The 23855-nt window shown below is 45.1% G+C and overlaps 1 protein-coding gene across 2 annotated transcripts in view; it reads right to left on the bottom strand.

Annotated features, from left to right (window-relative positions):
* Positions 1-8066: 8066 nt before the first annotated feature.
* Positions 8067-23855, bottom strand: part of Slco3a1 (solute carrier organic anion transporter family member 3A1) — a 289583-nt gene continuing 273794 nt past the window's right edge. Inside the window, exons 10-11 of one of the 2 annotated variants that reach the window (XM_087901516.1) lie at positions 16970-17212; positions 8067-8741 (exon numbers count right to left, since the gene is read on the bottom strand). In XM_087901516.1, coding sequence (XP_087757642.1) covers positions 8665-8741; positions 16970-17212 — 320 coding nt within the window. In that variant the 3' untranslated portion in view covers positions 8067-8664. Of the gene's footprint in view, positions 8742-14621; positions 17213-23855 lie in introns of those variants that run through there. The other variant, XM_087901517.1, reaches the window with a different exon arrangement.

The raw sequence follows: 23855 nt of genomic DNA, 5'->3' as shown, positions 1-23855 counted from the left end.
GGTTAACATGTTGATTTTGAGGCTTCTTATTCTCAGATAATTTTTTAATCATATATTAAGAACATCAATGGTGATGTTTAAGCACTTACATAGTGTGATTTGGGAAGTATATTTCAGTTTTACTGTCAAGGTTTTCATGGGGATTGCATTGAAATGATAAGTTCATTTGTGGGGAAGAAATCACGTTTTCCCGGTATTTAGCCGTCTGATCTAGGACTATCATAATGGCCTCGAGTTCTCATGTTGTTGCTTTAATCTTATAAAATGGTTGATAGCTCGTGCAGAGATCCACAGCTAAGCACTGGGTGGAGCTCCCAGAGTCCAGTCAAAGAGAGAGAGCAGCTATCATATGAGCAAAGGGGTGACGACTGTGAGGAGGAAACCAAAGAAACAGCTGACCTGCACTAGTGGGAGCTCCCTGAGTCCAGTCTGATGTACCTGCATAGGTACAGTTGTGTTGCTTGGGCAGTTTGTGGGAACAGTATTTATTCCTAGTGCATGAACTGGCTTTTTGTAGCCCGTTCCCTATGGAGGAATACCTTGCTCAACCTAGATACAGTGGGGGTGCTTTGTCCTGTCTCAATGTGATGTGCCAGACTTTGTTGACTCCCCATGGGAGGCCTCACCCTCTCTGAAGAGTGGATAGGAAGTGGGGGTGAGAGGGGAGGTGGAGGGAGCTGGAGGGGGGGAGGGAGAGGGGACTGGTATTGGCATGTAAAATTAAAAAAAAAAGATTGTTTTAAAAATAATATGAAAAGATTTTTTTTAAAAAAAGAAAATGGTTTATAGTTGCTACAAATAACATTTCTGCTAGGTTTATCTGCAGTCGTGTTTACAAGTCACATGTGCCCCTGGGGGTGAGAAAGCACCGTTAACACTGTAACGCTTGCTCCTGAGTATGAACCCCTTCACATATGAATTGGGGAAGTATGGCTTCCATGTAAGTCTGGGTTTGCCTGAGGCAAGTAGCACATTCGTAGTCACCCAGTAACAGAGATTTGTCAATGCTTGCTCTGCCCAAGATAGGAGGATGTGCTGATTTGGGCAAATAAAGACACAACTCTGACTCTGAGCTCACACCTGCCAGGGAATGGAGCATCAGTTCACACCACCAGTTCACACAGACGGTCACCAATGTCTAAAAGACAAACCCATTTATACAGAACTGGGATCTGGTTGTTATTATTATTATTATTGGAGATACACGTTTTAAGACAGGATCTCATGATGTAGCTCAGTTTGGCCATGTACTCTGGATCTATTTTTCCCAGTCTTCCAAGAGCCCGGGGATTGTAGCCATGAGCTTCAAGGCCAGGTGAATAATTTTCTATTCAAAAAACAACTCAAGAATTTTTCCGATGAAGTCTGTTTGGCTAAACATTACAAGGATTATTAAATGTCTTTCCAACGTTGAAAATGGCAGCATCCTGGGTCTGACTGATCTTTACTGAAAGTGTTTCCTCTTCCAGCTCATTTTAAAGCAGCATGGAATCTCCAAGGTAGGCATGACCTAACCACTAAGGCTATCCCGAGTATGCAGGGATACTAAATACACTGACGTTTATTTCTGCAGTCCCTTTGGGTACAAAGATTTTTCTTGTATGAAGAACACGCGATTAAGAGTTCTTTTAGGTAGTAACCTCTTGAGGTCCTCTCTGGCTGCCATCTTGGAACAGACAGCTCCATTTTCAAAGTCAGAACTAGTGGGAAGGACACTCTTCCTCTTTGGGATTTATCCGGTGCTAAAATAAAGTTTTATGGTTTCCTTATCTCTACCTCACAGAAGTATTCAGAGCACCTAAGAAGAGTACCACTGTAGACTGCCACCAACATTCAAAAATGAAGAATGGCAAAAAATTCATGTGACAAACACATCCTGATTCTCTTGTGGCACTTAGAGTGATAAACTGGGGGCATAGATTAAAAAACAAAGCCCCAAGCCCCGTGTTCATCAGTAGAAGAACAATGACGATGTTAGAAGGGAAAACAGCCATTGTTACTTTAGGTTCACAAACTTGAATCCTGATAATTATAACCATTTTATTTGAGAATTCATGGGAAATTCAGAGAGTTTATAACCTCAGTTTCTAAAGTCTTTTCAATTCTCTGTATAGTTATTGTGTTCTTGGACACTACAGCATATATCATGGTCTTCATATCCTGTTTAAAATCAAATTCTCAATCTGGTTCCCCTGTATCTCCTTATAGCATTACATTCTTTTTCTCCATCCTTGGATGATCCCTCCCCCCACCCCCACCCCGGTCCTTTACTAACTACCTAAATTCTGGGGTTATTTGGATTGAATCACACATATGTAAAGCTCAAAAGCTAGCATCCCACATATAAAAGAAAACATGCAGGGTCTGTCTTTTTTGGGTCTGGGTTACCTCACTCAAATCAAGGAACACATCATCAAGATAAGATATTTATTTGCTGAGAGTTTTAGTCCAGAATACTACCTTATCTACTTTGATACAAAGATCAAGAGGATTTGCAACTGTGTGTGGCTGACTGTCACAGCCGTAGCTTTTCAGAGGGACATGTTTCTAAGACTGAATGCATGATGATTTGGGTGTGGGGGGGAAGAATTAATATGTAATTTGAATTCAGAGGACAAGCTTAAAAAGAAATATCCCGCTTGGAGAAGCATTCTGAAATATCTCTGGGGAATACATTTCTTTTATTAATCCAGTCAGCCACTGGATGTCATTCTCTCAATTTAATTAGGTTTATCTGCCAATGGGTTATTCTGCTCCTTATGCATGTAATTTTAGTTGGTGCGAATGGTGATGGCAAATAATTGTCCTGAGGGAGATAATTGCTGTTATAATTATTTACTCATGCAAGTTAGCCATGTTTGAATTTTACCTCAGCCAGATGATCTGGAAATATGCGTGGGAGAAGAAATCTCTGAGCTCTTGGACATTTTCTAGATGGAGTATCTAGTCCTGAGTACTCTAAGTATGTCACCCCGCGAATCCTCACGGGCTCCCTAGGCTGGCCACAGTGACCTTGACACTACTGATGAGGGAACCAAGATTCAAGCCCAGGCTAGCAGGCTGTTGTTGCTGCTGCTAAAACGAGGTGACGTCTTTGTATAGTAGGGGGCTGGTGAGGTTGTTCAGGGTGGTTAAGGGTGCTTGCCAGTGATCCTAATGATCTAAGTTCGATACCCGCATGGTACCAAAGAAGAGACTCCTGCAGGCTGTTCTCTGACCTCCACACATATGTACTCAACACACACATATACATAGATAGATAGATAGATAGATAGATAGATAGATGGATAGATAGATGTAATTACAAAGTTAAAAGGTATCCTAGTGCTTATGAGATTGCTGCAGTCACCTTAGGTCCTCTTACTTCTGCAATCAGGCCCTACCTGCATTCACATCCTCATTTCCATGGAAGGTTGAACACCATACACTGGTCCTGAATGATACACATCCTCTGTCTAGGAGATATGGTAGATTTCCTACTTAGCCAATTATTTGGAATTCTCTTCTCTCTGCCATCCCATCATCCTCACATTCCTCCTATTCTGTAGGAGTGCTTGGATGCTCAGGGCTCCTGTGTCTTTTTCTTGTGTTCAGACTCACTCTTTATCATTCTAGACTAGTCTTATTTGGGTACAGGGCCTTATTAAACTTCCCAGAGAGTACAGGGCTCTGTGCCAGGTGCTGGATGAATATGCTTTGAAGAAGTATCAGATCTATGCAGAAATAATTAGCTGATGTTAATACGGTAGCAGGACATTCAGGTGCAATTGAACTGACCGTGCAGCTTCCCTGAGAGACTCTCTTGAGGTTGGGGCATCTCTCATCGCTATCATTTGTTAGCTTCCCTGCCTCTTTAGATGATTTCAATACATTATAGTGCTGTGGCATGCTGAGAGACAGAGTTTGAGAACATCTTTTGGAAAATGTGGCATTATCAACATCTTCTGCCCATCTCTCTCCTTCCCGTTTCCATGCAAAGATCTGGAGAAAGGAATGAGAGGTCCTGTTCTTAGGGGAGAGGTGAGATGTTCATGAAGAAGAATACTGTTTCGTGGCCCTCTCTGCATTTGAGGGTTGGGGCTCAGAAGCAATTGCTTACAGTGTGTGTGTGTGTGTGTGTGTGTGTGTGTGTGTGTGTGTGTGCGCGCGCGCGCACGCACGCACGCACGCATAGTGGTTATTGGTCATGTCAGCACTCAAGCTGGCTGACTTTTCACTATCCTGTACCTGGAGTGGTACAGGAGGACATTGGAGACATGAGGCCATGGAAGAGAGAGACAAAGACAGCTTTTGAGAAGTGACTTTTACACATAACTAGGAATGGCCCTGTTTAGATTACCCAACTCAGATGACATTGGAGATGTAGGGCTCCTCAGGGGCTTTCTCACTGCATGAGTGGGTGCTTACTGCATGGAAATGAAATCCTTGGCTGTTACCTTGAGGTGCCAATCAAAGAAGAGTGCCAGAACCAAGGCAAGCTCCTTGGGATCAAATCTCCCTTCAGTCAGGCCGGGTGAGGACTGTCTGCCCTCACACTAACCGTGACTGGCAAAGGCATTACATTTTGCCATAGGTAGTGTGGTAAACAAATACTGCTCCTCTATTTGACTTCCACACCTCCTCTTGGAGCCAAGTTCGGAGTGGGGGAGAAGGAATGGGAGAGTGAAAACCTCCATGTCAACCAAGGACTTCAAGTCACAGGCCTGACCTGCACTTAGAGTGGGAATGTGTGAATGGAATATGAGGCCAAAGCTCCCAAATGAGAAGGATTAGGTCTTAACAACAGAAGTGTGTTTCCTTTATCCAGTGAGAATGACCGAAAGCTGAGGAACTGACTGAGAAGCCACCGTGGAAGAAGGCTACAGGAAACACGGAGCTGACTTCTATTTAGATGGTGAAGGATGATACTTATCATGACGTTTATTCCTTTGTCCCCACAGGGGACACTGTGGTCAGACACAGCCCAGCTTGTCAAGATGTATCCCAAGTAGGCTGTCACTTTCTATTTCAGGGTCACGGAGAGCCTAAGGTTCGGTGTGAGATCTGGCTTGATAACCTGGCAATGTAATAAGCGTCTGAGCCAGGAGACCAACGGGTCACTGCTCTTTCCACTGAGCCACCCAGCTTTCCCAGCGCAGAGTGCCTACTGTGTGCAGGGAACTTTGCAGAGTCCTGTTGGAGCTTTACCCAGACTTTAAAGATGACATACATCCAAATGCAATTAACTAACTGTCGAGAGCACGTATTCCCAGGGAGCACAGGACATCATGTGCAGCGTGAGACCAATCAGAGTGAGTGGTGGTCTTATGTGTTCATTAAGGCCCTTCCTCAGTCCTGCATGAATCCCATTTTATGCTTCCTCTCTTAAGTCGTTTTCTGGGCGGTTTTTCGTCCTAAGATCAATCCACCAATATATTCTGAGAACATGCCTTACAATAATTGATCCTTCGGAAGTCATGTTTCCGGGCACAGTTGTGTTGGAAGTTTCCAGTGTCCTGTTTAGGCAGGAATGCCTCCTTCTGTAGTGCTGTGTTGTATTCAATCATTGGCATAAAACTCAAGGTCGGTAGTGATGGTTTTAGAAATAGGAGCAGTAACTGACATTTTCTTTGGGCTGTTCTGGCTTTTTTTTTTAAAAAAATCCAGTTCTGAACATTGATTTCTTTATGACAGTATAGTCTGCTCAATGCAGAACAACTCTCTAAAAAACTTGAAGCGTAGGACAGAAGGAGGGGTGTGGAGTTTAAATGTAGAGGGTCTCCACACCCACTTCATTGGGAAGACTTTGCCCCTGTTGGTCCTTGTTGCCATGGAGCAGAGAAACTTCACAGGAAAATGCTTCCTCCGCTTTGTAAAGGAGGACTTCAGTCACATTGAGCTCAAACCCAATGGGCTGCGAAGTGTATTGGACACGGGAGCCTTTGTACCTGTCACCCTGCTGTAGGATTCTTGGCGGTTTCCTGATTTCAGCTCTTAATGATTGTACAATGGATAGGGGAGTGGGATTCTAGAAGATGCAGCAGGGCCTCCATTGGGGACTCTGATGAGTGCATGTCACCAGACTCCACAGCTGGAGGCACCCAGGAAGGTTGCAGCACCTTTCAAAAACTTCCCAGAAAAGAAGTCAGTCTCTGCCCCGCACATTAGCTGTAGACAAGAATACGTGCTGCAGAAGCTTCGTAGGCCATCTTTAAGTAAAGAAAACCAAGGACTCTGAAAAATGGCTGCTCAAGTGGCTCTGAATCCATTGGAGACCATAAAAGAACCTGCTTTTAATCCAGCTGAACATAACACTTCTGCGGATGACTAGCAGAGACTGGGGCAAAGGTGAAAACAAATCTTAGGATGGATGAATGTATATCTGGTTCTAGACCGTGGTCACCAATGATTGCTCATAGGGCCTGTAGAAGAGATGGCTGTCGGGGTCTATGCTAAGCCATCTCTTTTCTCTGAATTGTTCGAATAACTTCCAGGACTAATCTCTCATGGATTATTAACCTCTGTAGTAGGAATCTCTTGACTACAAATAAGAAAGAGTGGTTTTTAGAAGATTAATCAGAGGGAAGGTAATTCTGTAAGTCTCCAAGCACCACCATCCGAACAACAGCAACCCCCTAATAAACAAGCAAAACAAACAGAAACTCCCTGGGTACCACATGTGTAGATGTATGTAAGCAACATCTCTCTGCCTTCTTCCACCTCCTCTCACTTTCCAGTGAAGGTGAAGCCATCTTACTTAGGAAGAAAGCACTAGCCACTTTTTCAACTGATTCAGCATCTTTTCGCATCAGGATGGAGGATGTTGAAATTGCATTTTCTTGAGACTTTTGTGCTAGAGAGGATAAATCATGTTGACTCATAGAGATTAAAAGCAATCACATAAATAACTGGTCCACGCTAAAGAGGAGTCTGAAGGACCCACTGGTGTGGTGATCAGGCCTTTAAGGAAAGTTGAACTCATTGTTTCCTTAAAGTCTGGAGCAAAAAGACAAGTAGGGATGAGATGGGTACAATCTTCAAGGGTTGCTGGCTTGATCAGCTTTGATTTGTGGGTGAGCCTAACTGCAAAGGACAACCAGTATGGAGGGGAAGTTCTAGCTGGAATGAGCAGGAAGAAAGCAGGTGAGTAATCAGAGCTAGCCCCACAGGAGAGGTGACACACCCAGGCATTTGCCTGGATAAGGGCATAGACTGGATCTGGAAGCATCTGTCCCTGGAGCTCCAGGCTGACTGCAGAACAGAACAGGAACATCTCTAAGGTTCAGGCAAATGGCAAGATCTGCCCAACCTGCTCGTGGGAGGCTGGAGTCCAGCCAGTGAATAAGAATGTGGAAGTGAAGTTTATTGGGCAAAAGCTTGGTAAGGTATAGGAAGGCAGCTGCTGCTCCATCCACGGTGAGTCACATTGATAGAGAGAAAGGGAGGTGAATGATGGGGTCGTGGTAGAAGAGGAGAATAAAGTCAGAGTAGTGCAGGCTACTGTGTCTAGGGCTGGTTGTTCAAAACCTGCTGAGAGACCGAGTATCTATTGAACATCATATTGAACAGTGCAGGTGTACTGAGCTGACGATATTGCCCCCTCTCCCAGGTTGATACAGTGGGAGTGTCAGAGAGGAAACTGGAAGGGGCGGTGTCAAGGGCAGGACCATTGATGCATTCACAGCAGCTGTATCAGTGCAGTGGAATCTAATTCCAGAATTAGGTTGTCGAAGCAGCAAACAATAGACATATTTGCTCATAGCCCTGAGTTTGGGTCCTTCACATGCATCTTCACATACATGCCAATGCAGCTGTCTTAAAGCCATCAGCAATGTTTCTACTTTGCAGATGACACTGGAGCTGTATCATGTCAGATCTCTTGACTGGCATCATATCGTTAGCAAGTGCTGGGGGTGGCGGGGAGAGGATCTGGATTTGGGTCCATTTTGACTCCAAAACCTGTGCTTTTGGGCCCGTATCAAAGCCCAGAAATAGAAACTACACACAGTTAGAATCAGAACTCTGTTAGGCTAGCTCTACTCAGAGACACAGGAAAAGATAACAGAGTTTACAGCATGAGACAGAGGAAGAATTAAAATAGTGCTTTTAATATAATTTTCAGCAAATGTACAGTATACTTTATATCATGTATCTCTAAATTGCTCATCTGGAAAATATAAGCTGCAAAAAAAAAAACACCAAAAATACAGACTATCACGCTCAGAATCTATTAAGTGTGTGCTTTTCTTCCTCTCCTCTTCTGGGAACCTGGATTTTTACACCCTTCTGTTAAAGTCCGGTCTCTGGTGGTTTCTTTGGAACTGTTAAGAGTTAAGAGTGTTCCATCAGAGAAGTATCCCCCAAAGGGGGAAGTTTCTAAAGCAGGTCAGAAAGCCATCCTTCAGAAGCTGGAAGAGAGACAGGCCAAAGGAAATTTGCACGTCAGGTCAACCTTGCTTCTTAGGAATGATGCCCACTCTGGTGGCCTCCTGAGCACATGACACCTCCTTAGTCCTTGTCACGGGCCTGTGCTTGAAGCCTCAAAGGACCAGACACTGGATCATCCACATGGGACCCCTTGGGTTCCCGGGCAGGGCAGCGCTATGTCAGGCCTTGAGGTCTGTGAGCGGTAGTGGTGGCGGCGGCGGCGGCAATGGTAGGCTCTGCCATCAGCGAGGGCAGCCCTCAGCTTCGCACGAAGGAGTCTTCTGAGGGTGACTCAGGGCAGGTTTTCTCAGTCTCAATATCTTGGTACTCTGTGCCTAAAGGGGAAGGAGGAAAGAAGAGCCAAGAGGAAAAAGAGATGGATCTTTTCTGCATTTCCTACTTTCTATTAGACTTACATCATAGCGTCACGGCTTTCCAGTGAGAGGAATGTGCAGGAAGGAACGGCGGTAACGGGCTAGCTTTCTCTCCAAGTCCAAGAGCATCTATGCAGGCTCCATCTCTCAAAGTCTCTCAAAGCATATATATGTGTCCTCTCATATCAATACTCATTGTGGGAGTGAGCAGATGTACCCCAAGCCTGACCTTTTTCTTGTACGTAAGTCACCAGTAATTGATCTTGTGTCCAAGTGTTACTTGGACTCCAAGGGTCATTCTATGTCTTTATTAAAGAGCAGGCTGAGTGCCAGGGAGAACCTCTTGAACCACAGTCATGCTTTCTCCTGAAGCACCGGAGACCAGTTCATTGTCCATTCATCCAGACAGTCCCTGTGTGTCAAGTGATGCAATCGCCTCACTGCGGCCAGGTCTGAGGAAATGTTACGCCCCTGTAAGTGATGCTGTGACTGTATGTGAAAGCTATTAACAATTTATCTCATCCCTGTGGCAATCTGCAAGCCATGCAGGAATCATTCATGGTGACAGGTGACTTTTTTTGGTAAACGGAGACCATAGAAACCCCTGGCCATTGATCTGTTCTCTTTCTATGTTGACCTGTTAGTTTAAAAGGTGACACCAGTCTGCACTCAGCATTTCAAAGCTGAGACTTGGCCCATCGAGAAAGAAGCCCATGTTCTTACAGTCTTGGGAAAGCTCACTGGAGAAGAACTCCCCACATGACTATTTTTCCAAAAGCATGCCAACTCCACAGCCCTCTGTGGAGGAATGGGAGGGAGGAAATGCACGTATGGGTTGGCACTGCTCTTTGGGGCAGGGCAGGAGTGAGAGCGGGCACTGCTTCTTACTCAGCACAACAGGCTGGGAAGCATTTGGCGTGGCTAAGGTGGAAGAAGGCAGACTTTTGTCTCTTCTTCTAACAAGGTCTCTACTTGTTAGAGCAAAATCGGCTTTCTCATTTTACGATCCTGGGTTAGCAGGCGACCTTTCGCAGAGATCTTACTTCTAACTCTTGGCTCATTTCTCTGGCAAACTATCAACTCCCAGTGGGAGCAGGACAGTCTTGTATCAGCACCCTGTCCCCTCGCCATCCCTCCTCCTTGTGGAAGGATGTTCTGTTGACTTCCATGTTCCCACTTCGGTGGTTGTGTGCTGGACTAGAAAGGGCCCTAGTTCAGCAATTAGGAAGACCTGGTACTGACTCCCAATGACCAAACTAGCTGGTGACCTTGGGAAACTTGAGTTTTCTTGGCCCTCCTTGTCTGATCTGTAGAGAGGGGGAAAATGACTTACCTGTCAGGGATACCCCAAGTGGGCTGCTGGGGTCAACTGGGATTCTGCTGGGATTCTGCATTCTTGGATGTGGCATGCAACTGGTAGGTTCAATAAACAAGAGCCCCCAAGCTCTTCTCCCTTTTTGGTCTGGATTTAAGCTCAACCTGTGCTTTAGTTGTGTTCCTCTAACGCGCTCCCTGCATTGCACGGTTCTACCTCATTTTATGGCCTCAGATCATAAATCAAACATTCTTGCCAAATTTGCCTCCACGAGAGCCACCTTTTATTTGATTAGCATGAACTTAAGAAAAACAGTGAGGGGACAGCAAAAAATTTCAACCTACAGAATGTCGCATTGCCCTAAAATTGGCTGCATTATTCCATTTGCTCATAGCAAAAATAATAATCACTTCTACCTTATGGAAAAATATTCAAAATGTATGATTATTATCAAGCCCTGATTGTCGACTTGAGCAGTTATTATAAAAATGGAAATGTCTAGGTGCTCGGCTCTTCAAAGCCAGCAGTCTGGAAAGAGTAAGACACAGAGTACGTTTAACATGCCTGGAGCCCCTGAGTCAGGGCTGAGCGTACGAGAAGGATGTGACCGTATCTGGTAGGAGGCAGGGGTTGGGAGCTCCTGCCTGGTACTGAGAATAACCTCCAGGACTCTTGATTCATTTCAGAATGCATTCCTTGTTTCCCTTCACCTGCTCATCTTGGGTGGAACACCTTGTCTGCATGGACCACTGGGATAAGGAACATCCATAGCTAAAAGAAGGAGAGTAGACACTCTCTCCAGAATACAGCTGCCATGGTGTCCTGCTTATTATACCACGGGGCATATAAGAGTGGGAGGCCTAGTTCATTGAAGTCAGAGACTTTGAGATTAGGTGTTTCCTGGAGGCAAGGAATGAATGAGGCTCCCTTATATCTACCTTGGTAGGGAGGGAACATTCATCATGGTTGCCAACAGGCACTTTGGACTCATGCTTGGGTTTGAATTTTGGCTTTTCTCATGACCGTGAGCCAATTCTGCGTGCTTCCAAGTCTCATTTTCGTCCCCTGTAAACTAAAACTAGCGATAGTTCCTGCCTCGCAGGGTTAGTGTTAAGATGAAACGTGTTAATGCATGTAATCAGTTCAGCCCAGCAGCTAGTTCAGAGTAAGTACCCGATAAATGTTAGAGACTGTTACTATTAGCTATGACTGGTGCTTACCAATTATTCTCCCTGACAGATTGATTAGCTCTGAAGTGCCAATGTTTTATGTTGGTGCTGAGGAGGGAGAGGAGGGAAAGGGCTTGAAGACCCATTCAGTATCTGGATCCACTCCTCTTTCCCTGTTTCTTGTATTTCTCCCTCATGTGTACGTATCCATCATTTAAGGGGAAAAAGTTGGGTCAGTCTAGTTGAAATGCTAAGTGTCAGGCTGGAAGGGACGGTAGGTTCTGTAGTTCAAATTCTCAACTGTACCCAGGAGAAAAATAAGGTTGCCTAAAACTCCAAAGTTGGACAACAAAGGGGAACTTTCTTCCTCGTTGGAAACAAGTGAGATGCTTGAATTAGATTGCTGTGGCCAGGGACATTAGTGTTGATGTTCACCTACTCTAGGACCCTTTGGAGAAACGACACAGTCAATGTTATGGCCAATATTTAGGTGCCAGATGCGCCCTACTTATGCAGAACGGATGGTGTCTCCAAGACATTTAGTGCTGCCTCAGCACACCATGACCTTCCTTTCAGCTATTAATTGTTTTTGTAAATAAAACTTTATTGGTACACAGCTTGGGCATTGTTTCACTTATTGTTCTGAGTTGATCTGGGGTGACAACACAGGGTAAATAGTTTTGACAGTTTGCTGGCCTAAAAGGTTTGAAGGATTTTACTAGACAGTCCTGAACAAGAGTAATGTGTTGTCCTTGCTTTGGTGACTCTGTGTATGGTGATAGGAGTGACTTTTTCCTTCATCTGTTTAGTAGGCACCCGGGAGACACCCACTGTTATTTAGTCTCCAGGATCCCTTCTTCTCTTTCTCTCTCCTCTTTGATTACTACAGCTATCAATCAAAACTTGCTATCAGCATGAGTGGGCTCTGAGTCATTTCTCACATGCAGACAGAACCTGGCTCGGAATGTTCTTTTGTTTGTGTTAAAAATCTGTCCAGCTTACTGAGCTATGAGCTCTCGGAGGAGAGGAGCCATGCGCCTAGCCTATAGGATGGCACACAGTCCAATATTTTTACTTTAGATAAAAGAATGAATACATCACGTTCAAACACCACATCCTTGAGAAAAACAAACCCTTAAAGAAAAAGTATGCTAGCATAGATGGCCTCTGATAAGTGTAAGCTCCTGTCTTCATCTCCAAGGCAGGCAAACACTCCTGAGGTATGGGATCATCTTTGCTTGACTGAATTTCCCAGTGTAGGTTTGCCAGGTCATGTTGATCCTGCCATGGCTCAGGAGTAGCTGAGGTTCCTTAGAGGGTGTAGAACAAGGGAGGAAATGTAGAGTAAGGGGTTCCAGGGGTTCCACAAAGAAGTGGTCCCTAACAAAGGCCTGCAAGCAACAACTTTGGACTGCCAGCCTGGCTCTTGAGTGGCAATAATACTCTAGAGGAGCTGGGACCCACAGCCTGTCACTTTGGGTCAGCTGCCCTATGAAAGTGGGTTTTGAGTCAGAGAGGAAGAGTTTGGTGTGGATTGGGTGAGGCAGGACATCGTGAATGAAAAGAGAAAGCAGAAGGAAAAAGGCTATGGTTGGATCCCAAATAAATTTCCTAAACCAGAATATATTTCACAACCATTCTCTCTTGAAAAACGTGGTAGCTCTTATGTATTTAACCTGGATTCTTAACTTAAAGGTGAAGGTTAATTGTGTTGAGGGAAAACCCAGAGGAACTTTCCAGGCTCTACTTTTTGGTACTGCCCCTGACTCCTGGACAGAGAGCTGGCTGGCCCATCCGTCAAAATAACCAGACCAGAACAGTAATGGCCAGAAAATACTTTCCATCTGTTAGACTGTCAGGGGGGAGGGGGGGAGAAAGCCGCTCACCTGGGTCTCCCTGCTCATCACAACCAAACCAAACACACAGCAAAAACAGAGCAAGACTCCAATAAACAGCAACGGTAGCTTGCTTATTCCATCCTTGTCTCTCTCTGTGATCAGATAGTTGATTTCCACATGCTAAGAAATGCTTTAAAAACTGTCATGTAGATCTTATGACACACCCCATGGTTGACAAGCTGCGGGGGGGGGGGGGGCGATGAGAGAACCACTCTTCCCCTGGACCAGAAGCAGCAGATGGTAAGAAAGTCAGATGGGCAGACTGGTAACCAACAACTGTGTTTCCTCCAGAGCATTTGTCTGTGAGTTTGCATGCATACTTACACTTTCTGGGTTCCTTCAGAAAAGCCTCCCCGGAAGCTACTAGAGAGGAGGGACTGACCACCATATCCCAATTATAAACTCAGAAAATCCTCGGGGCAGTGACTATTGGTCGGGTGGGTGTCCTTGTGTAGGACATTCCTGTGGGTTATGTCAGGCCTACAAGGTTTTTCACAGTGTGAGGAGAAACTCCAGGGCATCACTAGATCTGGGGATCTAAATGGATAAGATACCACACACAACCCTACTTAAAAGTCACCCCCAGAGCAGCTATCCCACTGTGAGGTAGAGAAAAGGAAATGACTGTTAGTCACGCTGCCTTCCTGAACTGTCCAATCGTTCCTGGGGGGGGGGGGGCTCTTGGCTTTTATTTTTTTTAATTATTCTGCTGTTAAACACTAACAGTGAGATCCTTAGGGGTCCGTCCCAAAGGACCCTCTTGCTCTTTATTTGCTGTGAGAAGAGTCTGGCCATTCTGTGGCTTTGTTATTATCCCCAGGGTATCAGAGCATCATGGCCCTCCTTGTGGAGGTGGGGAGTGAGTAACAGAGACATAGGTGTCCCTGACAGCACACAACCTCAGCTAATGGAAGAAAAGCAGGTTTCCTACACATGGGAAGCAACACAGGTACCGAGCCTAAAACCTGCGTGGTCTTACATGGAAGAGACATAGAGATCTGTCAGAAGCCACCGCAGAGACCTTTTCATCCATCCTTGTGTGGATTCAACTAAGAGGGTGGAAGGACGACCTCAGAAGACAGAACTCCGATTTCGTTTTTTAGATCTTCTCTGTTCCCCTAAGGTTTGCTTTCTGTATGTTCAAGGGAGATCTTAGCAGGACAGTTCTCATGCAGAATGCCACTCAAAACCAGACAACCAAGGGGCTGGATCTAGCCTTGGATGCACAGTGGTTTGTGTTTTTTTATATAATCAAAAGGAAAATTAAAAGTCGATTGAATGTTCTCTTCTGTCATACATGAGCAAAATTGAAAAATTTAAAGATAGCACAATATTCATTGAAATCATTTTGCCACAGGGAGATTTTAAATTTATAAATAACTGTTGATAAACATGGGCCCTGGAGTTGGGTTCCTTTGTTGTCTTTGAGGACATTTTAGGGAAAAAAAGAAATCCAAGATACAAAGAGCTTAAAAATTATATTTTTTTTTCAAAAAGCAAATCAATCTCATGAAACAAAGTGTACATCCCAGGGCCTCAGTTTGGAGAGGTTCACAGCAGCAGAGAGAGGCCAGTTAACCTAGTAGCCATTCATTTTCAAAACAAGACAGAACAGAAACCTGTTTGGAATGTGACCAAAAGCCTTCAGAGCGACAGAACTCACTTCATGAACTGATTGGAGAACCATTCCCCCTTTCCTAGTTATAGACTCGATGAACACCCTGCCTGTGTTCATGAACAAGGCTAGGCTAATGCTAATCTGTTTTAGATGCACCCTGAAGGAGGCAGCCTTCTCTAGGTTATCTTGGTTTGATGCCTCCTCCAACTTGGAGCTATCATCCAGATCTCCCCATTTACACGGTCTGTTAAAAAAAAATCTGGCACATCCCCGTCTCTACTCTTCTGGCATTTATTCTTTCATTGCTTCAGGAGAACTGTAAATGGCTGTTGACGGTGAAAAATAAAACCAAGCATCCTTCGTGGTCTATTCCAGGGTTTGTCTACAACACAGGTCAACAAAAAGGCATGAAGGGTGATCTGACTAGGCCCTTTGCTATGCATGTATGTGCCCCCTTCTGACCCAGTCCCTGAAGACAGTGGCCATACTGTCTTGAACATGCTGGTGCAAGAGATTCCCCTACAGGACTCCTATCCCAAATGACCGTGCAGGTCTCTGAGGTTCAGCCGCTTTTCACACACCGAGTTCAGGATTGACCTGGGACCTGGCACTGTCATTTTCATGCACTGAACACGTGATCACTTCTGCACTTGTGGCTTTATGATCACAGATACCACAGCCCACTCAACAGAGACCACACTTCCTCTCTCTCCTGTCTCCAGGAGCAAGGTTCCCATCCACACAAACCCACGTCTGAGCGAGTCTCCTTCACAGGCTAAAAGGAAGGCCTGTTGCAACATGAAGCATGAATATGAAAGTGCTTCCCATGACAGTGACATCACCATGGGGAACAAAGCCAGAAGGCAGATTTGCAGCTTGTCACGTTATCCCAGGATCTCAAATGTGCATCTTTTAAAGCTGCATTTACACTCTTTCTGGAGTATCTTTTTCTTAGAACACGCTGTGCATTTTTCTGCACGGTATCAGAATGAGGATAAAAATGACAGTGGATTAATTGCATCCCTTGAATCACTTTATATTTTTGGTGCATTAAAAAAAGGAGAAAAGTGAAAGCTTTGTTAGTGACTGAAGGGTTAACACAGACTCAAGAAGTAGTTAAAAATAGTATCAGAGGATTATACATACAACAGTTGGAAATTCGTACGCTTTGTAATTTTTTTTTGTTGTTTTTGAAAAAAATGGTAAAATGTTTGGCAAATGTAAGCAAATGACTTGGGCTATGTTGGGGCTCACAGGCTCTGAGCGGGTCAGTCATAGCCAGGTGAGGCCCACAGCTTCCTGAGGTCACACTGTGGGGCTAGTCGGGAGGAGGTGCTAGGTGATGGGGAGGGACATACCCCCCCACACACACCCAGCTCCCCCTTGGGCCCTCAGTCTTGATATGGAAATGGAGCTGGTGAGAGGTGCCAACCACAGACTCCAGTCCGGATGGCCCATCAGCATCTCTCAGAGAACTCTGGGAACTCGAACCACACGCAGACTGGGTGAGTGGTCTACACAGTGACCCATATTGCGACAGTTGGAGAGAGGAGTGGGGGGCTTCCACCCCTCCAACCTGCACACCCCCCACCCTGACGGAGGGAGAGGGTGTCACTAGTGCTTATTCTGGCCATGTTTCCAACTTGAACTTGTGATTTTAGTAGACTCATTTTTTTTTTAAATGCCTTTAAAGTTTTGCACGTGTGTGCATATCCAGAAACGTCCATCCTCCAAGCTGGCCACAAGGGTTCCCTGAATTTGGCAGTGCCTGTTGCTTGTAGCTGTTGGCATCGTGAAAAACCATGAGGTACCTTCCAAGCAGAGCCCAGCAGTGTGTGTGTCCTCCAGGGCCATCCCATCCTCTCTTTATTCTGAATCCTGACTGACTCTGAATTTTTGAATAAGACAAAAGTCTTTGTGTGTGTGTGTGTGTGTGTGTGTGTGTGTCTGTCTGTCTGTCTGTCTGTCTTTAAAATCCTTTTTTTTTCTCTCTTTTTTATTAAGAAAAAAATGACCCTTTTTTCACAGAGTTCAGCCCTCCTCCCGTAGTCACTATAAGACGGATTCCATGTTTTCACACCACTCATGGTCTTCCAGGTTATAGATAAACTTTGTCCTATGTGTCTGGTGCGCGGGCACAGGGTCCCTCCCCAGATTGTCTAGGGTCAGAGTAGAGGCAAAGAACTCACTGGTGCTCAGCCCGCCCTCGTGGTTTTTGATGTAGCGTTTATAGTTTTTCCGCAGGCACTGCCACGTGGTGGTGTAGAGGAGGAAGGCAAAGGACTTGAGCGCAATGGCGATGCTGACGTACAGGTATCTGTAGACCACGTTGTCATAGAGGACGCAGGCGCCTTGCTCCCCACAGAAGGTGCTCCAGAACAGACAGGTGGAGTCGATACCAGCCCCGAAGATGAGAGGTGGGGGGATGAAACCTGTCAGAAGGAAGAGACCAGTTCAGATTTTTGGCTCAGTTGGATAGTTCACGGCCAAGAAGGGATCTTCCATCCCTGGCTGGGCATTTGTTTATAAGACTGTTCGGAGAATACGCTGGATTGCTAGGCTCCACCGTGCAGTGGTTCAAACCACTGGAACACATATCCTAGTTCAGCCTTCGTTATCCAGGCGAAATCATTGAGCTCTCGATGCCCGAGGCTGGCTAACCTAATACATGAAAAGCATTTGGGATGGTGTGTGTTGTGCCTGGTAACTGTAAACATCGTAAGTGACAGCTGTCATTATTCTGGGATAGGAAAATGTCTTTCCCGGAGCCTTAGTGTTTGTCAACCTCCCAGAGGGAATCTCAAGGAGATGTGTGGCTCTGCTCACTGCCCTGTTGCGTGGGGTTTGCACGGCTGTGTGAATGCCCAGTGGAGGGACCAGCGACCAGAAGAAGAATGTGGATACGTCATACCGTGTGAGCACATAAATAGACACAGTTATAGTGTAAAATGGGACATGTGATAAACATACTCGTGATTAGTGTTGGTCTAGTTACTAAACTGGTGTGAATTCTTTTTATGTGGAACTGATACCAGATTCCCACAGCAATCACCGTAAATGCTTGATGAGATGAAAACTGTCCCCATGCTTAACTCAGGTCCAGGGCAATCTGCTGATTTATTTGTCTGTTCTCAACCCTTCAGTCCAATGCCATTTGACCTGACTTAGGCCACCCGCAGCCATCAAAATCCTGGTGTTTATGTTTACGATACAGCTTCATCATTACATGTTCGTTTCTTTTTTAAAAAAATGGGGTCTTGCTACATTGTATAGGTTGGACTTAAACTCAAGGGCTCATGTGATCCTCCTGTTTCAGCATTCAGTGTAGCTAATTCCAAGTACTTGGGTCCTTACTGCCATCCTGGGCTCCATTTGCGTTCTCTCTCTCTCTCTCTCTCTCTCTCTCTCTCTCTCTCTCTCTCTCTCTCTGTGTGTGTGTGTGTGTGTGTGTGTGTGTGTGTGTGCGTGTGTGTCTGTGCACGTGAGTGTGCGTGCGCAAATCAGAGTTTAGCATTCAGTGTTGTTCAACTGGATTTGTCTACTTTGTTTTCTGAGACAGGGTTTCCGATTTTCTTGGAACTTGCCAGTTTAGTTATCCTGGCTGCTCAGGGACCTCCAGAGATGCAACCATTCCTGCTGCTTCCCCAGCATTGGGATTACAATCCTTTTCTGTTTGTTTTAATGTGAGAATCTGATCCTGCTTGCATGGCAAGCCTGAGGTTTGATCCTCAGCACTGAAAAAAAAAATCCTAGGTTATTCTGGTCTGTTTTGAGGAGCCTTATTTAAAGGTTGGGGAAAAAAAATGAATAAGTTAACAAGTTACTAATACAAATCCATTGTTCAGGATTTCTAGCACTCCCTGAGGCTAGACTACAGGACCAGCGACCTTCGGTGACAGACCTCAGTTGTAACACAGGATGGCTGCAATTAGATGCAGACAATCCTGAGATGGTAGGACTGGTGTGCCAGTCCTGGAGTGTTCCTTCCAGGGTCAGTCCTGGACATAAAATTTCACTTTTCACTAAAGTCTACCTGAGGATTTGATTACACGCAGATCCTCTGTCCAGAAAAATAGACATATTCTCCAAAACCAAGCACATGGCTTAGGGGTTCAGAGAACTGTTTCGTCAACCCACAGTGGAAAGAAGTCTTTCAGATGTCTAGATGATACAGCACCACCATACTGAGGGGGGGGGGGTGCATATCTATGGGAGAGCTGCATGGAAGCTTCAGCACCTCCCTTACCTCCCTGCTTTAAGATGGTCCTGAACGGATTGCTGGGTTCTATCTTACCCACTTCGGAACTGAGAGGTTGGCAGAGCCGCCTTCTAAGTCTTGGAGTCTTGGCCCTTCTCCTAAGTCTGCTGCTTGTTACCCCAGAGAGGAAACCCCACATGATGGATTCTATTGGAATCCCCATTAAACTCCTCCAGCAGCTTGAGCTTGATTTAATAAATATTGTAAGGAAGCTCAGAATCCCCTACAAGCTGTTCTCTGTTCTTGGTGCAGACTTCGGTCCTGCAGAGTGGAAACATGTCTGCTTCATTCCCTGTGGCACCGAGGCTGCTTAGGAGCTCATGTCTTCCCCACTAACTGGGCTGGAGCATGTTCTCCCCACCCCAACACGGAGGGATTTCCATGGCAACTGATGCACATGTGGATGGATCTGTGGCTAAATGGCACTGATTTGACCTATTCTAGGGCACAGTGGGACGGCGTAAATCCATTCACCTTTTCTGTTTCTGCGGTTTCATTTTGTGATTAGATGCCAAATGCTTGTTCTGCTCCTTGTGACCAATCTTGAGGTCGCTAGCCTTTGCCCTAGCTACTAGTCACCCAGCGGTGAAAAGCTAATACGGAGGGTCACCCTGCTCAGGGGACATCCTGTTGAAAAAGTCTGCCACAGGGAGGAGCTAAAATCTAGATTTTTTTTACTCCATAATGCATGGATTCTTGAACACATAGGTACATTTGGAAAATCAGGATATATTTTTAGCCTATCACAGAATGTCTGGAGTATAAGGGAGCCATTTGTTAGTACTTGTTTAAGCTCAAACTCATTGTGCACCTCCTTCATGATCCCGCATCTCCATGTTTATTTATAATATTCACTTGTCTTTAATAGATTATGGGTGCTTTGTGCTCTGAAGGTATCAGTTTTATTCTATTGCCCGATTCCTCTAGCAAATGATGATGCCCCTGAAAGAAGTAGAAAGAGCCTTCAAGTAGCTTGAAAGCTCAGTGTCCATTCAAGTTTTCTATGCTGTACTCAAGATCTTAGAGCACGTTGGTGGCAGAGATGGCAGAGCCCTGACTTAAGGAGCTGGAATCTCTAAGCCTTGTCACTTGCCCTCTCAGTGTCTCTGTAAAAGATGGAGCCAATATCACCTTCTAGGGCACAAGTGATTTTGCAAGGGGCCTGACCCATTCACATGGCCAGAACTTTTGCTAACTCATTCATCTTCTACAGGGACTTAAGGTGGGAGGATTTCCGAATAAATGCTAGGCTTAGTAAAATAAGAATAACCTTTGTGAGATTTCTTTTGTATTTCTACATAAAGCATTTGTTTTCTTTTCTGCTACTTTAAACTCCTCCCCTTTATTGACTTGTAATTCTCTTCCAAAGGGCAGGCTCTGAGTTCCAGGCTTGGGGAGACAACACAGTGTCGAGCTGAAGCATCCCTTTCCTCTGGAAGTCTTTGCTATTCTGGAACTCCACTGAGAGGCTACTTATCAGATTCCTAGCCCCTTGGTGCAAATTTTCACTCAGCCATTCCTCTCTCTCTCTCTCTCTCTCTCTCTCTCTCTCTTTGTGTGTGTGTGTGTGTGTGTGTGCATATATATATATATATATATATATATATATATATATATATATATATATATATATTTAAAGAAAATCAAAACAAGGTGTCCTCAGAAGATGCTGGCCCACACTGAGACCAGTGGGCGTTTTCTATACCATTGGTAACCAGTGAGCTAAGCACTGGAGAGACTGCAGCTCCACTCACCATAATTCCTTTCATAACTCATAACCTCTCTTATGGTAAAGGGAAAGAGGCCAAGAGCACAAACCTAGTCATTTGCTTTTCTTCTAATTCAAAGTTCATTAATTTGAGAAGCTTTTAGACCTTTTCTCTGGGATTTCCAGCGTTACAGAGAACAGGTTATTTATTTACCTTCTGCTAAGCTCCTGGAAGCCCTGTTTTGATGTGGGAAGAGAGAGAAAGACACAGGCATTCCGATCCTTGCCAATTGTAGAGTTCTCCCTCCTCTGGGCTTGTTAATGCACAGAGAAACTGGGAGCCTGATTTGTAAACACGAATCCCCAGTATCTGGCAGAATGCCTCTGGCGGCACCGGCAGACACTTGTCAGCAGGAAGAGACACTTTGTCATCAGTTGTCCTTGCTGCCTTTTTTCCCCTCAGTCAGGGTGCTCACATCTGGAGGTCCTCCTGGTGAAGGAGGAAATTCTATTCCGTCTCTGTCACTTGGGAACCAGGGGACTTTGGGCAAGTTCCACAACTTCACTGAATCTCAGTCTCTCTATAAAATGGGTACAAGTGTGTACTTTCTTGATGTAGGAGTGTATTTCATGTGTCTGTGTACATGGCTGTGTAAGGGCAGGAGGACACGGAGAACAGAGTCAGTGTTAAGAGTCTTCCTCAATTCCGTTCCATTTTATTTTTGAGACAGAGTTTCTCACTGTTCCTGAAAGTCACCGACTGACTTGCTTGTCAGTGAGTTCCAGACAGCATCCTATCTCTGTCCCCCAAGCGTACAGGGGTTACAGGTAAATACCACCAGGCCAGCCATTCACATAGGAACTGGGGATCAAAACTTAGGTCCTCAAGTGCTTCAAGAACTGAACCATCTTCCCAGCCCCCAAATTATACTTTATTGTAGAGTTAATTTTTTTAATTGAGAAAATATGGGTAGAGAATGCTTACTAATCGGGTTCTTACCCTATTTTTAGGCTTTTGTTCTCAGTCCCTTTGGCTGCTGACCACCCACTCTCTTTAAAAACCCATTTCCATAGTAACAAATATGTACAGGAAACCTTTCAAGCCAAGAGATTGTGGGTTACCCCTCACCCCTTAAAGCTGTGGGACAATGGTCTTTTATCCTATCACTTGTATTATTTTTAATAAAATGCTGACTGGCCAGTAGCCAGGCAGGAAGTAGAGGCGTGGCAACAAGAATTATGGGAAAAGGAAAGATTTAGTCTGTAGTCATCACCCACACACAGAGGGAGCCAGACACAGAGCAAGCAAGATGTGACTGCCTCACCGAAAATGGTACCAAGTCACATGACTAACACAGACAAGAATAGGCTAATATAAGATGTAAGAAAGAGTTAATAAGAAGCCTAAGCTACTAGGCAATTAGTTTATAATTAATATAGACCTCTGTGTGTTTTCTTTGGGACTAAATGACTGCGGAACCAGGCGGGCCACAAGCCCCTGTCAACGCCTTAAGAGGGAGTCTATTTTAGAAGAAGGGAGGCCAGGTATACATCAGTGTCTCTTCTCATTTGAGTGTCTTCACTGTGATACACCCCTATTATGAAAGGAGTGGGAGGCAGGGGTGATAATGGAGTATTTTGTTAGAAACATCTCCCTCCCCTTTGTGTCTCCTGGGCAGAAACTAGAGTGTGAAACCTGCCTCAATAGGGTGTCACCATATGTTGGCAGAATATATGACAAGCTCAATGCTACTTGCTGTTTCAAAAAATATTAGAATTAAATCTTCCTTATATTCTAGCTCACATATGTATACACATATATACACATACTATACATATGTGCACATACAACACATATACACATACCATGTATGAGCAAAACCCTCTATGCTGCTTAAGGAGACAGTCTCCGCTTTTCTGAAATCTATTAACAGAGGTTAACCCTCAAGGCCCTATATCTTGACTCTTTTATTCCGTCTCATGGCTGAAAAGGCAAGGCCTATTCACATACTTTGGTCTCAACTTAAAGAGTGAATTGAAAGGCTTTTGTAAGAAAAATAAATCCACGCTCCTTTACAGGACAAAAACGGAGGCCAAAAACAGCTGCGCCATTTACATTTATAGAAAGATAACGGGTTCCTCTTCAGCTTACCTGCCAAGACTCGAATTCACCTCGGATTCCATTCAACCCAGAGCAATTTACTGTTAGCGGCGGCTGCAGCTAGAGGGGAATGTTGAAAGGTGCATTCTCCTGAAAAGACTGACGCATTCCTCTCCTTCAGCAGTGCCGCGAGAGGGAGGGAGCGGACTACTGACACCAGCAGCTGCTGCTTTCCAGGGACACCTGCCACTCACTTTTCTGAATTCTGAGAACTCAGCAGCTACTGATGAAAAGTTCCAGGGCTTAGGTAGTCTGCCAAAGCCCACCTAGACAGGAGTGACAGTGAGCTCTGCCTGGCTGTAGAGGGCTCAGTGGTCAAAGCGATATCCCTCTTGGCCAGGTAAGAGAAGCAGACTCTGCGTATGTGGACAGCACATGCTGCAGCCTGCTGTGAAGCTGGTGTCCAAAATCTATTTATGAATTAAAGAGGAACTGAGGGCAGGGGTAAAGCCTGCCCTGCTATCTGGACACATAGTGGGAATAGCAATCCCACTATGAGCCGGAGCCGTAAATTCTAGGGTTTCCCCATAAACTAAAAGCCTCATTGGCCCACTTCCTACCCGGACTCCTGCTCCTGCCCACATGGATCCCTCGAGAGCACTGTGTTTCCCTTCTCTAATAATGCATGAGCTGATGTGTGTGCTTCTTCTTGCCTGTGCACCCTCCTCTATTCTAGGCTATGCCCAGAGCCGGAGCTCAACAAACCCACAAAGATCTGCATCAGGTTTCTAAGAAATGCCTCCCCTGAGTCATGCATGATTCAAAGACAAGACCTAAGACCCAAGGCCAGGATGCCCAGGAATAAACACGCATGTGCAGATGCATACAAAGGACCTTCCGGTGCTGTCTGTCTAGCCGCTTAGCTCTGTCGAACTATGCATGGTGGTTGGTGGGTGGAGATTTCATGGTGAATCCAGCCTGTTCTACTCAATACCTTTGAGACCTCTG

This window comes from Myodes glareolus, chromosome 24 (genome assembly GCF_982192425.1).
Source record: "Myodes glareolus chromosome 24, mMyoGla1.1, whole genome shotgun sequence".
NCBI classification, from domain to species: Eukaryota; Metazoa; Chordata; class Mammalia; order Rodentia; family Cricetidae; genus Myodes; species Myodes glareolus.
The sequence above is the reverse complement of the archived record's forward strand: the minus strand, read 5'-3'. Positions and strand labels throughout refer to the sequence as shown.